Here is a 15,473-nt window from a genome sequence, read left to right on the forward strand (position 1 = left end):
GCTTTATGTAAAGATCCAACCGCGATGCGTCAACTGATGCACATGCACCGCGTCATAGAGTAAACAAGACCGGTATACATAAGCGGTTGTTTCATGGCTTAAATTCCATATCTTTTCACGTGATGGAGCGTTATTGTATTGCGTTAAGCGTTGTGTATTGTATGTAGTTGGTTGAATTGTACCTTCGTTCCTCGTGGTTAATATGACAATTTATATTGTTTACGTGAATTTACTTCTGTAGCGTATCTTAATTATTTAATATATATAATATTTGGAAAATCGCGACGTTTGGCGCGAACTTGGGGATGCCTATATGCCGTAGCGAGCATTCCATATAGGCAGAAAGGCAATGCCTACCTTGTCATGTTACTAAAATGATATATAAAACATGAACATTTAATATTTTGAAGAAAAAAAAAAAAAACAAACAAACCATAATTCAATTTAAATCTTTAAGAAATATGAAGTTAATATGTAAATAACAAAAATTGCAAAATTGCGTTTTCAATGTCTCGTCCTCTTTGTGTGAGTTCCACATCGCGGTCCATACGGTTTACACGGGTACATTTATCGTTTTTTTTAATAGGTATTAAAAAAAAAACTATAAATTGGATTACCAAATAACAAAATTTCATTTTGTCGCCAAAACGTAAGCGAATCGCTGAGCAAGGAAAACATGACAATGATCGTGTTTTTTGTGTATATGGGACTATTTAATTCAGTTTAAAAATAGACAAGTAGATAATATCCTACTGCGATCTGACAACTAGCGACACCGTACGAATTGGCACTTTAAGTTATTCTGAATAAGGAGGGACTTTAGATCAATAGTTGAGCTGGAACAATCTAGAATCTTTATTGATTCGGGTGACGACTCATCCATGACGCTAAAACCACGTGACATTATGTTATGGGGATATATCGAGGTATTATTATCAATTTATAGTGAGGCGTAATTTAAACGGACGGCAACGTAGGGTAAATGAAAATCGATACGCCGCTTGTTAACCTTGAATTAATCCTGATATACATATATTTAAATTTTTAAACGCAATAATAGGCCTTAAATGTACCTAGATGATTAAACGTCGTTAACTATGTAAGCATGTACCTACTAAATGAACACGATCGACAGACAGTTATTTCCTCTAGACGGCATAATAATAAATTAAAAAATACATTAATAACACTAATAAATGACGATTCGGAAGTGTTTAGGTTTAAGAGCCATTTCACAATTTTACGCTCTGCAAGTTTAGGTAAATTTGGTCGCATCGCGCGAGTCGTACGAGCCGCGCGATCTTTGTGCTAGTACGTATAGTGTGACAACCAAAAGACCATCGTGATCATTTTCTGATGTATAATAAAAATTATAACTACGGTATAAAATGTTTTTTACATAATTAATTTGTTAAAAATTTCAAGTATGTTATATAACAACAGTCAATAAATTTAAAATAAAATTAAAAAAATCAATTTTATGAAACAATTTTTTTAAATTGATTTAGTTTTTTCAGTTTACGAATGAATCTAATATTTACGATATGAATAAAAAAGCATTTAATGACATCGACACCGACAAACATATTAATTAACAAATAACAAGACAAACAGATTGAAATGCCTATTTGTATTGATAGTGTGAGAAAAGAAAATTAAATTATACATTTGTTTACAGAAATTATCATTATTTTATTTTACAGTCATTTTCGTAATATGTTTATTTTATTTATATTTTATTATGAAAGTATCAAATGCGTTTTATCCGCTATAACAACAGGCGCTTGGCGCGTGTGAGCGAAAGAGACGGCTGCGCAGAATTTGGCGTGGACATTACCTCTAACGGCCGATTCCAATATTCAAACTTCGATCTAGAGATCGTTGCAATCCAAGATAGAATTCTTTCTCTCGATCGATCCTCGATCTGCGTTTCAATACAACGATCTTCAAACGCCGATCGAGATTCGACGAGCGTTTGGAGATCAATCCGTACCCTCCCGTGCGTTCCATTCTAATCAGTATTTATGTGACTGCGTTTTACTCATATTCTAGATTTGAGAGCATTTGATAACTTTTTTCATTTATTTATATTGATATTTCCATTTAATATTCTTTAAACACCAGATTATATTATAATTTTCTAAATATAATGTTACATTTTATGAAATAACACACCTTAAAACTTACTAAGATTGAGATCGGAACGTAACGTACGTGAAGACTGTGAAGTTGTCAATTGTCAACTTCAAAGCTCAATCGAAAGAACTCTCCGTACTACACCGCGCTCTTTGCTTGTTTTATTGTGTTTGGATATCTACTGGTACCTTTGTTTATTCATTTAAAATGGAAAGTGGACAGGTGAGTGATAACAAAATATATTAAGATTTATAGTACATATTATGTTGGTCGAACAGAGCATTCCCGACCACCCGCTGTGAAGACGCTACATTTCGCGCCTATTTTTTTTCTGTTTAAGGTTTCAACGAAGCCCCTAACGAGGGATGAATCAAAGACTTTGCTGTCTTTTATAGAAAGCAGCAAAATAATATACAATAAAGCTACCAATGCTACCACCAACAAAATGAAAACGGAGGAATGGAAACGCATCGCCGACCAATTTAATGCAGTTGTTACATCATGCCACCGTACACCTCAACAACTGCGTTTGAAGTGGGAAAATTTAAAAAAAAATTCTCGCAAACGCAATACATTAATTAGGATGAACAACATTAAGGTCAGTATCTTGTATTATAGATTATGTATTTAGGTACTTGCTTTACTGGTTTGTATAAGTTGTACATCGTTATGGTTAAGTTTATAAAGTTATCTTGTTTTTTAAGACTGGTGGTGGTGGTCCAGATTACATCCCTCCGGATGAAGTCCTAGACAAGGTAGCTACTTTGTTAGGCAATACGGTGGATGGTTTCACTGTTGAATATGGTGGCGATGCTGAACTTGTGCCGGAGCCAACAAACTGGGCTTCTGCTAATGTAATTATTGGTGATGGTGATGGTGGTGGTATTGGAAGTGATTTTGTTGTAGAATCGCAAATTATAAAATTAGATGCCAGCTCCATATCTCCTGGAGTCCAAATTTTACAAAATGACGTATTAAATGAAGCAGAAGACCCAGGAAAGTGTTCAGCAAAAGAACCGAAGAAATATTTATTCACTCCTAGAGCTAGTGGTATTGTATTATCTGCTTTTTTTATATTATAGTATAATTTTCAGTTAAACCTTTATAGACAACTTTACTTACTACTGCTGGTGCAGACCCGACAACTCAACTTTTTTTAATAACTATGATCGGATGGCAAGCAGAACAAGTAGTAAGCTAGATGGTTTGCATGATATTTGCTCTTAACTTTTATTGCAATCTTGGACTTAGGGGGCTGTAATAGAGGTTTTTGCTAACCCATTATGTTAGATGTTTACATAAAGTTAGAGTGGTAGACTGTAAGTCATTAGCAATTCATAAAGATACCAAATCTCTGAACTCCTACAGGTTCCAAAAGAAAACTCTTCACCAAGGGTGATGAAAACCGTTCTGCCAGGAATCAAGCAATAGCAAATTATTTTATAGCTAAAACTAAGTTATTAGAAGAGAACTTAGAAAAGGTGATATTAGAAAAAAAAAAACTACAACTAGAGATAGATAATTTACAAAAAGATAAAAGTTAAATTAAATATTTATTGTTATTTTTATTTTAATTCGTTAAATTATATTTTGTATTTTGATTTAATTTTGTAGAATAATAATAAGTTGCGAGTGTAAAAATGTTTGTTTTATGTATTCCTTTTTTGATATGTATTTTGTGTTATATTTCTATGTAATAAATATATTTGATAATACCTGCTTGTTTTAATGAAAAAATAAACAGTATTTTAAGTAAAGAAAATATTTATTTATTTGAGCACCAACAAAGTACATACTAAACACATAACATACAAACAAAACAGAGAAAGTACCTTAATATAGTATATGAAATGGCAAAATAATTTAATAATTAATAATATTAAAAAATTCTAAAAAAAAATACAATGCTTAACAACTAAGCTTACAAATAAAAATTAGTTTATTAAAATAATAACAGCTAAATATTACTGACAACTTAGGAAATTAAATTTTATTAATTAGAAAATAATACTAATAACATTAAAAATAATTTATACTATTTACTTTATTTATACATTAGAAACTAAAAATTCATCAATTATATTGAATTCCTCTTATAAAGTCGAAAAATATCCATTTATAAGCTCATTCCTTTCAACAATATCTTGCAATCCCAGAGCTTGAGATTGAGTGTCTGCAACAGAAGGATCTGTTACTAGGCTTGCTGGCAACTCTACTTCTGAAGGCATTTCTTGCATGTTGTATTTTCTACAGATATTGTGTAGAACTGCTGTTGCTATTATAACTGCTTGAACATTTGCGAGTGACAAGCGCAGAGGCAAAAAAATAACTGGGAAACGACGCTTCCATACACCAAAAGTACTGAAAATAAGTTTTTTATTAGTATAACATTAACAACAACTTATATTTGATTTTTATAGAAGTGTAGGTAGAAAATAAAAAAGTATTTGTAGTACCGTTCAATTAGATTCCTTGTTGCAATATGAGCTTCATTGTATTTTTGTTCTGAGCTATTACTTGGATTTAAAACTGGTGTTAGTAAATATGCTCTATTGGGATAGGCACTATCACCAAGTAACCAGCGGTTGCCAAAGGTCCCAATGTCACACTGAACTGTAAAGAATAAATATATAGGCGAGATAAAAATCCATGTACATATGTATGTATTTGGAATTATCGCAAGGCTATGAATTTTAAAACTAGAATCCAATATTTAATTGTTACTTGCCTCTCAAAACAGAATTGTTAAAGATAGTAGCATCATGTGCAGAACCAGGCCAACGAGCTACTACATTCATCAGTCTCAAATCTGCATCACATACAGCCTGAACGTTTAAAGAAAAGTAACCTTTTCTATTCCTAAATTCTTCACCGATTGCTTGCACTGAAAAACAAACTTATAAATCTTTTGTAAAAAAGTACCTTTTTTAAATTATAAATATATTTACTAACTTGGAGACTGTATACGTATATGAGTACCATCTATTGCACCAAGAACACGTGGGAAATGGGCTATTTGGTAAAACTTATTAACACTGTTTTGGTGCATATAAATGTACTTGTTATATAACTTTGCAATTGATTTCGATATATTTTGCACAATTCTGCATGCTGTTGACTTTGACACCCCTACAAAGTCTCCTACAGCAATAAGCATTGTGCCTAATGCATAGAATCGAAGAGTCAGCAATAACTGGTGAAGCGGTGAAACCCCATTATTTCTGGAAACAATAAATATTGTTTTATGATAAATCCTCATAAATGTATTATTGATAACTGGCAATAGTACAACGCACAAAGGACAACAGTAGATATTGAGACATTGTTTTACTTACCGCTTTGAGGTTACTTTTATAAATGGCATAATTTCTGATAATAGTAACTCTACCGCAGTTTTATTAATTCTAAATCTAAATGTAAATTCAGCTTCATTTAGTAAGCGCAAGTGGTTGATCCGCGTAAAACTTTTACGAGGCGCCGGAAGAAGTTCGTCATCATCCCAATCTGAAAGCTGTTCTAGCACTTCCAACTCCAAGTCACTTTCACTATCACTGTACATTTTTTACAATTGAATGCCGGATTGGTATTAAGGTGATTATAGTAAATAAGGTGATAAAATTTAAAAAGGTGAAGTACCTAATTGATGAAAAGTAATAAAGAAAAAAAGATCGCAACGGAAGCCACCAAATGTTAGGGATTGCAAATTTGGATCACAGATAAGTCAAATAAGATTTGTCAAAGTCAAAAGATTGGTTATTGAAACCCATCAACTGCCATTTTCAAACGGAGGACGATCCGAAAACCGTTCGAATCCGGATTGGTGCCTCTGACGGATCGCTTGCAGTTTTGGATTGCATAATCAATCTATGGTTCAGTTATTGAAACGGTTTCTCTAAAATTTAGATTGCAAACTTAAACTCAGATCAGTAAAAATGGTTTGAGATCGTTTATTGGAATCGGCCGTAAGAGCGCTAGCGCTCGACTGATTTACCGGCCTTGATGCGTGGCAATATATACTATCTTTTTTTTATTTAATATAAAATGTATTAAAAATAATTACATCTTTTAATTATTATTTTTTGTATTCCTTAATGATGTAAGTTTATTTTGATGAAGATAGTTCGTTAAAATTTCTTAGTTTTCTAAGAGAAATATCGCTTTTAAAATTGTACTTATTTGGAAAATATTCGTAACTTTAAATTTTTTTTATCGTTTAATAGAGATACAAATGGAATAAAAATCTATGATAGTGGACAACAAAATTATGTTCCACATATTATGATATTTTTTTAAAATGGTTTCAACGTAGAGGTTACTGAAAAGTAGGACTTCAAAGTATACATTGCGACCGTTTACCCAGGGAGGAGGCTGATGAAAAGGTTAATAATTTTATACACATAATATAAATCAAAATTCTGATCTATGGACTACAACAAAGGTTGCTCTATTATATTTCAAGAATATAAATTACATTATTGCATCCAACACTGAGATTAACGACGTCAAAATATTACAATTTCGCGGATTGTTACCGATTTTTGTGAAATGGCTCTTAAAGATTACGTTACGTAAGTTTTGGATTGTTGTATTTATGCATAATTTTGTTTTTGTATTCATATTATATTCAATATTTTGATAATGGTAAAATTAGGTATTTTGATACTTATTGCTATATTGTGATTAATTTGAAAATTATTTAAATTTAAACGACGACCACCATATATTGCACATGCGTATATACTTTTTTGAGTTAAAGTTTCTAATATTTCATTAATAAATATTTTGGCAAATTTTAATACCGTTTTTACTTTTCTTGATTATTTCCGCATCAAGAATAAAATCCTTCAAGAAATTTAAGAGGAAAGGGTACCGGGTCTTTCTCCATACAAACGTAGTCGACTGTTTTCTCCCTGGATAATGACACTAGATCAAATATTTTTGTGACATAGAACTCTTTGCTGCCATGACCATGCCCCTATGTTTTGATTTTTTTCATATTCTTATTATCATAGGAATTAGGAGACTTCAAAAACTCGAAATATTGCATAATTTTTTGTACATTTTCAGACACTCATTAAAAAAAATATATGCATATTTTCAAAAAAATGAAAACATAGGGGCATAGCCGAAGTCTTCTTTTATTTTCTAAAAAAAAAATTTTTTAAAAATTGCCATGTTTTGAGGAGAAAACAGTCGACTACGAAACACTGTTTTGGTCAAAAATTATATACCTAAAACGGTCTGAGCTGCAGTTGTCCCTTTCTTGCTTTTTGGGGGATAGGTCTGGGGGAGGGAAGGGTCAAAGCAATACGTATATACGCCAGCGAAGTGATGCCTCATAGTCGACAATTATATCGATACACTAGTGATGTTATTTTTAGTCGATATTTTCTAAAATTCGTATTAACAAAATTAAATAATTTCTCTTTTCAGAACTACAATAAAACCGTATTTGTATATGCGGTTTTTATTGTAACACTGTGCAAACCTGGGCTAACGAAGGGTTTCGCTAACAAATAACAATGATAATTATGGTAAATAACTGTGTTGTTTGTTTTTGGTATCAAAAGGGCTCAATACAAGGATTTCAAAAAAGTATATTATGATTATTATTACCGTAATACTAATAAAAAATACAATAAGAAAGTTTAAAAAATTAGGACTGCTCTTTCCCATGCCTATGCCAAGCAAGCTGCGAGCCGCGCTTCTTCCTCGCCTCCTAGGCGAAAAACAACTTCGGGGTTTACTCTTTCCAATATATTTTTTTATCAATTTCGGAATACTTTGTAAAAAGCTATGCATGGTCAAACATAAATAAATATAGGTACGTAGCGACTTTAGAACCTCCTCTGTTTTTTTTCATCGGTAAAAAATTGCTTAGTTGTTTTCTTGACATTACTGAGGAGCAGATTATTAAATTTGGTCGAATCTATGTACCTATGCGATTCGTATTTGGACTTCGCAAATAGAATCATATTTCTGAATTGCGTAAAAAACTCAAGTGGCCCCACTAGCGTAGCATTCCTTGGAACCCCGGGAACCTTGGGACCCTGTATCAAAATTAGTGGGGGGGCAGGCAAATGATGGGTAAAGATTTCTCACAAAAAATGCTTGCATTGAATTAAAATAAATGTTTATTGATTATAAGTTATAACTTCCTCCTAGAATAGACAATAGTGAGTGTAGTCTGCTGTAGCTGTTCCTGTTCCATCGAAATCCTTAGGTAATTTTTTATCAGTTTTAGTTTTGAAAAACATCAAGTTAATACCTCCGGAAAATTGGATGCAAGGCTATTGAATTTTATCAGTAATAATTCCATGAGTTCTTTAATGGAATGAATGTTTTGAATTTCGAATTTTAAGCTAATTTAAAGAGCTTGTAGTTCCAAGCTGGAGAGTTATTAGCCTTGACCTGCAGCAATAGATGTGGGGGATCGTTCGCTTCAGCCTGTGAGGCCAATACTATTAGTGAATTCCTATGAATCTTCCGCATCTATATGGGGGATTCACAGGCGCATAACCTGAAGAAGAGATTCAACGCTGCCTCCAGGTCTTACAGGTAGTAAATCGCTAGGGCAAAGTTCAAACACAGCAGAATTGGCGAGAGACTATTGGGCTTTCCAAATGGAACCCATGCCTTTTGTTTCTTACAAAAGCTGTCGAAGGTAACTTTTTTTAGTCTACACTTCCATCATTGCGCGAACCTGAAGGTTCTCTGGCATATTATGTGAAAAAGTAAGCGAAATTCTTTGCACTCTTTTTGCGTCGAATTCAACTCTTGACGATGAGGGAAAAGCCCCACCGAGCATTCCACGGTGCGAACACGCGATGCGTAATGTGCACTATGAGCAGTGTCGTTTGTCGTGTTCTGCATTATTTCGATGTCAAGAAGTCTAGTGGTGCTAATTGTATCCACCAGTGGTTTGCAACCAATGTGCGAGCTTCGTGCGCAATGTTTCCGCGTACATTCAAAGTGTGGAATGACCTTGCTAAAATTTGGGGGTTTTAAAGCGTCTAGTGTCTACATCTTTTCTCTAAAGGCCATGGGCGACGGTAGCCGTTATAAATCAGATGGCTTCGTCTGCTTGTGGCCCCATTCTTATATAAAAAAGATTAATTCATTGTTCATAATGATTAACTGAATCCCGAAATAAACGATACAGAATGTTATCAACAATTGGGCGCACGCTTGACTCGGATAAAAGGGGACTGCTTTTCAGACTTCAGTCATTTCTGAAGTTAAAACTCTATAGGTGTGTATGACAGTTTTTTTATTCTTTTTTCCAGGAAGCACAAGATTAAGTGACATTGTGGATAGCATTTTACTAATTTTTGCTTACACACCTTAGGGGTACCACCCTGTAAATAGGGGGCCCCGTATCATTGATACGGCTGATACGGCAGTAGTTACGCCCTGAGTGGCACCCAATTCCCTACTTCGGGAATACGTATATTCTCAACTTACTTTACTCTATTCTTTTTAATCCTGTTGTACCTGCTTATCTAAAACGACGATTTAAGTTTCTTAGTGATTCCAATGAACGCAGTTTTCGTTCTGAGGAAAGCTTACTTCTTGAATTTCCCTCTCACTCCTCTTTCGTTTATACTAAATCTTTCACTGTTCAAGCTTGTCGACTTAGGAATTCTATAGACGTGTAAAATCGGTTTCTATTTTTAACCCACTTCCAAAAAAGGAGGAAGCTCTCAATTTAACTGTATTTTTTATGTATGTTACTTCAGAACTTTTGACTGAGTGGACCGATTTCTACAAATTTTTTTTTAATCGAAAGGTGGTGTGTGTCATTTGGTCTCACTTGAGTTTATTTGAGATCTAACAACAACTTTTCGAGTAATATAAATAATACGTTTTTACTTGACTATTTTCGTCGACCTACGTTGTATTATACCGCATAACTTTTTACTAGGTGTACCGATTTTGATGATTTTTAATTTAATCGAAAGCTGATGTTTATCGTGTAGTCATATTTAAATTTCACCGAGAACTGATAACAAATTTTTGAGTAATCTTTAATAACGCGTATTTACTTGACTATATTTTCGTCTACCTTTGTTGTATTACATGTCGGTGTAATTGAAGTCGGCTTTTTTTCCTTTGCGTACAAGTCGAACTCGGTCACACAAAAAAAAAAATACAGTCGAATTAAGAACCTCCTCCTTTTTTGGAAGTCGGTTAAAAATCAATCTGATACGTATTATTATTTTCTGTTGGTGTTCAATAAAGTGTATTGTTATGTTATGTCATGTTAATCAACCACTCTTTAAAAAAATTCAATCGATTACGTAATTTGCCTAACTAAAAAAACATAAATAAAATAATAATTGAAAAAGTCGCCTTCGTGATTTTTGTAAGTGTACAGTACATAATGTTTGAAATTGGTGTAATTTATTTAGCTATCTTTGTGTAATTATTGAATTTTTATCTTGTTCCAGCTTTTTCAATTGACTTTCTAATAGTTGTTCTTCACGCAGGCGGCTTTTCTTGTTTTTTTTTTTATTTATAATATTTTTTTTAACCATTGTTATATCGCCGCAATTATATGTTAATTAATATATATAACCTATACCCATGTATTAATAACTGCGACAAACATGAGACATTACAAATTATATAGGTACTAAGGCAAACATTTTATACTGTGTATGTACTACATTACATATATATACTATACTTACACTTATACTATGTACTACATGTATACACTATAATTATGTATGTATTTCATTACCCATTCTTACACACACCTCAACCATGTAATTACATACCTAATTCATAAATAAAGTACCTAAGTATTTCGATAATTACCCACAAAAATATAGACATGTATCAAGTCACAAAGAGTATCCAATTCAAAATAATAAAACATAAATAATAAGTAGTTTACGAAATTCAATAATAGTAAGCCGAGTCACAGCAATACGATGCAGAACAAATTCAATAAAACAAGCCAAATTCAGAAAAATTAGCACTATGCGCTATATGTACTCGTAGTCAATCACAAACGAAAGATGCGAATACTAAAATATCGTCAACAATTAATAGCTGAATAGCCGGCGCACGCACACTAACAACACGACAGTCACACATAGAAAAAACGGGGCGGAGATGGCGCGGGGCGCGGTAGCGGCATGCAGCGCGACAGAAACATTTTATTCAAATACCTATTTTTGAAAAGTCTCTTCGGTACCCTTTCCTCTTAATGCGTTTTTACAGTTTGTCTACAAGTCTGGTACAAACTCGTTTTTACAGTTTGTCTACAAGTCTGGTACAAACTCGTTTTCTTGATGTGTTGAAACCTTCATGTGTGTGAAGTGATAATGTAATAAAATTGATATCTAAATCAAATCTCCGGGCTTCAGGGCAAGTGTGATACATATTAAAATACAAAAAAGCAGTTTTATTATTATGCGATTGTTCCTTTACACGAGGAAGCATACGCGTGAAAAACGACCCTAGAGATTAGAACATTAGAAAAAAAATGAAATTAAACGTGATTTTAACTACTTTTTTTAGAGGATATCCTAACGTTGAAACAGTAACTTAAAATAAACAGTAACTGAAAATGAAAAAAAATTGGTGAACCATACTATTACGACACAATTTTGTGAAAATTTTAACTGTGTGCACATTTCTCGTAGTACCTAACCACTCATTAAATTTTAATTTAAATCTGTATCATTTATTGCAGTATAAAATGGTTTGTAGGAGATATTAAAAACTATAAACAGCTTTATGTTCCAAATGCGTGTTATAAAGTATAATCATTAAATTTAGGGTAACAAACATACATAACTTCTCTTTCGTTTCAATATATTTTTAATCCAGTTTCTCCTCTTTTTAAGTTCGATAGCTTCGTTTTTAACTCATTCGTACTCACTATTCGTAGTTTCGTATTTAACTCATTTCCTTTTAAACTATCAGACGAGAAAAAAAATTGCGGGAAGACATTCTTCGACCGAATTTTAGAGAAATTATTTTAAGCATCAAATTCCGGAATGTCTTAGGTTATAGATACAACTATTAAAATTACAGCCTATACAGTCCACTGCTGGACATAGGCCTCCACAAGCTTACGCCAAAAATAACGTGAACTCATGTGTTTTGCCCATAGTCACCACGCTGGGCAGGCGGGTTGGTGACCGCAGGGCTGGCTTTGTCGCACCGAAGACGCTGCTGCCCGTCTTCGGCCTGTGTATTTCAAAGCCAGTAGTTAGATGGTTATCCCGCCATCGGTCGGCTTCTTAAGTTCCAAGGTGGTTGTGGAACCTTGTTATCCCTTAGTCGCCTCTTACGACACCCACGGGAAGAGAGGGGGTGGCTAAATTCTTTAGTGCCGTAGCCACACATAGTTGTGCTGTGTAATAGTTGTGCTTACTACATAACTATTTAAGCTAAAGTGTAATTGTTGGATAAAAACTTGGATTAGCTCTACTAGAGAATCAACCTCTATGAGCTTATAATGCTCCTGGCATTTGCAGGCGTTAATAAACTACGCTATCCCCACGCTTATTTGCTACCTTTAAAATATAATAAATACATTTAGTGTTCGTCAATAAAGTCTTCAAATTAATTACGATTTACATAAATTGACGTCTAAAATTTGTACGATACCCAGCCTCAAATAATGCACATCGACTTTTGGATATATCTTTAAAAAAATAGAAGGTCTGGAGCGCCTGGCATCTTACACTATTAGATCTGTCATACGAAATACTTGACGGTCCGATGTTACTTCACATAGGTCATGTGCGACAGAGACAACGCTCTACAAAGTTGAAACTAGCCGATTGTCTCTTTCCAATGGTACAGAGGATAGATATATTTTTGAATCATAATAAATAAAAATAATAATAAAAAAAAAACAATTTTTTACTTTAACTGCGCTAAAAATGATAAAATAAACTTTTCCTTTAAAATTTTGCTATCAACATATAACGTCATTACATGGTATAAAGGCTTGCGACGTAGAAAGCTTACAAATGTTATTGTTAACGTTTGCCAGGTGCGCCAACAAGATTACGTATTATTATTAGTGGATTACACCATTCATCATTTACAACAACAAACTATTAATTTGAGTTTAGCATTTTTCGTGAAATCAAACGTAATTTTTTAATATAAGAAAGCTCAAAAGTGGTTAAGAAAAAATATTACAAGACGTAGCCTTAAGAATTTATAGGGTCTGACAAAAGATATGACTGAACACAATTAATATTGTAAATATATTAATTAAAAATATATACAAACTTTTTCATAGTACATTCATAGTGAAAGATAGAACCAACTAACAGTAGAATGTAGTGTTTAACAATATGTGGGTCCAATTCATAACAGGTTCAGACAGATTCGCGTAAGTCGCTATAAAACATTGCAAATTATGTTTAAATTAGATGCATCAAATCATTCAAATTTTCTTTATTACATGATAAGTATTTAATAATTTTATGTAATAAGTGGAGAAAGAGGCCTATGCCGCAGTGGGCTGATACAGGCTGAATGCAATAATGTAATACGTAAAACGGAATGAATAAAAGAATCCAAAGAAACCGCCTACGTCAGACGCTCGTAAGCCGAGGTTGGTTTTAAGTCAAGGTATTACTATATTTAAGTCTGCTGTAATATTTGTTAGTCTGCTATTGCAATGGCCAAATATTATATATTAATGACTATGATTTCAATGCAAACGAGTCAATGCAGCTAACTTTCACCCTTAGAATACTATTTGAACATGAGACAAAAATAATTCAATACAATTTTACATAAGAGTTTTATGAAGTATCTATCTAGCAGGTCACAAAATTTAATTTAAATTCGGTTGCAAACTTTAGTAATAAAACAAAATGTATGACATTCTGTCGAATTTCTGCCACTCGTAAGTGTTTGTCTTACGCCTAAATTTCGAATATTTAGAAATTCTTGATTTGTGCATGTTCCTAAAAATTATATGATAATTACAAATGTAATTGGTTCTATATTAGCTTACTATTATGTATATGAAGTTAGAGAACAACCTTCTTAGTCTTGACAATTAAAAGCAATAAATCATTCACCATCACGTCACGATGAGTGATTATTTTATTATTATGAGAATAATATTAAATAATAAACGCCTCAAGGGCAACAGCCCCCATTAGCTGGCAGGCCGGTTTACTCCTGTGTAGGGGGTCCGGAAACACACACAATACACAAGCATAAACGCCCAGATCACGGCAAATTATCTATATGACCAATACAAATATATGTCAGGTACGGGGATCGAAACCGCAACAGCCAGCGGAACAACCGCAATCCAGCGCTGTTACCGTTGCACTAAAGCATTGCAACAAAGATTGAAAATGGCTACAATACTTTGATAAGATTATGCATTATAATGGAAAAACATTTTCGCCATATTAAATTCGTAAAAACAAAAAAAAAAATTATTGCAGTATATAAAGAACCTAAAATTATATGAAATAAACTATCTTAATTGTTTAGGACTAAAGTAACCGAGATTGGTACAACTAATCTAATAATTACTTCTTGAAAGCAATAAAATATAAAATTTGTTATCCAGACATTAAAAGCTATGTAATTTAATATATATGGTAACAAGTCACAAGTTTATTGAGTCATCATAAATAAACTATTATTAAAGTACACAAACATTAGCACTTATATTGCTATTGAAATGAAACTATTTATATAGTTTCATGTAATGTAATAAATACATATATTGTGTAATTACTTATTGTTATGTACTCATACACTATCTGTCTTTAATTTTAAAAATTATATTTTAATTTAAAAGATAACAAAATATGCAGTGGTTTGTTATCTAAAGCATATCGTTTAAAAATATAATTTGCACATTTATTTTAATTAGTATTATGGAAAAATGTTTATTTAAGATAGTATACCAGAGTATTAGAGTAATTAAAAATTTACATTAAATGGAATGTTTATGAAGTATAAAATAGTGAAAAGCAAAAATTAACGAATTTGAATTGGTAACAATAATTATAAAATATATTTTGTAACTTACCTGGGTATAGCACCTTTTCAGTCATGCCGATGGATCTAATGTGTTATCCATCGAATCCTGTATACAGAAATTACCAATAAGACTATAATCACAAAATATTTTTGGTTAATATACATATATAAAGTAAGTTGTTCAATGACTAAATAAAACTATGTGCAAACTTATAATTTTTTTACTCTGCTCAAAAATAAATATTAAAAATTAAAGAACTTGTGTACATAATGAATTTACATATTAACATTTATAGTGGCTATTGTTATTATTGGTTTATTTTTTTTTTAATTGTATTTATTAT

At 32.5% G+C, this 15,473-nt stretch overlaps 2 protein-coding genes and 1 long non-coding RNA gene across 3 annotated transcripts in view; 1 reads left to right on the top strand and 2 right to left on the bottom strand.

The window, feature by feature from the left end:
- The window catches only part of LOC123653495 (serine/threonine-protein kinase tousled-like 2), a 71,068-nt gene that overhangs the window by 54,118 nt on the left and 1,477 nt on the right, over nt 1-15,473 (bottom strand). The window contains exon 2 of the mRNA XM_045589487.1: nt 15,179-15,235. Within this exon, the coding sequence (XP_045445443.1) occupies nt 15,179-15,203 (25 nt within the window). The 5' untranslated portion in view covers nt 15,204-15,235. The remainder of the gene's footprint in view (nt 1-15,178; nt 15,236-15,473) is intronic.
- On the top strand, nt 1,853-3,720 carry LOC123653496. The gene is made up of 4 exons (XM_045589489.1): nt 1,853-2,358; nt 2,477-2,734; nt 2,841-3,186; nt 3,505-3,720. Exons 1-4 carry the CDS (start codon nt 2,344-2,346, stop codon nt 3,678-3,680), a joined length of 795 nt encoding a protein of 264 aa, XP_045445445.1. The 5' UTR covers nt 1,853-2,343; the 3' UTR covers nt 3,681-3,720.
- Nucleotides 4,950-5,219, bottom strand: LOC123653499. The gene is made up of 2 exons (XR_006743115.1): nt 5,089-5,219; nt 4,950-5,020 (listed from the first exon to the last, which is right to left on the bottom strand). It is a non-coding gene; the product is annotated as an uncharacterized LOC123653499 (long non-coding RNA).

The sequence above is a fragment of the Melitaea cinxia genome, chromosome 5 (assembly GCF_905220565.1).
Source record: "Melitaea cinxia chromosome 5, ilMelCinx1.1, whole genome shotgun sequence".
Taxonomy (NCBI): Eukaryota; Metazoa; Arthropoda; class Insecta; order Lepidoptera; family Nymphalidae; genus Melitaea; species Melitaea cinxia.

Coding starts and splice junctions, on each gene's coding strand:
- LOC123653496 (XM_045589489.1), top strand. Junction 2,735..2,840: donor TTAGGATGAACAACATTAAG/GTCAGTATCTTG, acceptor TTGTTTTTTAAG/ACTGGTGGTGGTGGTCCAGA. Junction 3,187..3,504: donor ATTCACTCCTAGAGCTAGTG/GTATTGTATTAT, acceptor GAACTCCTACAG/GTTCCAAAAGAAAACTCTTC.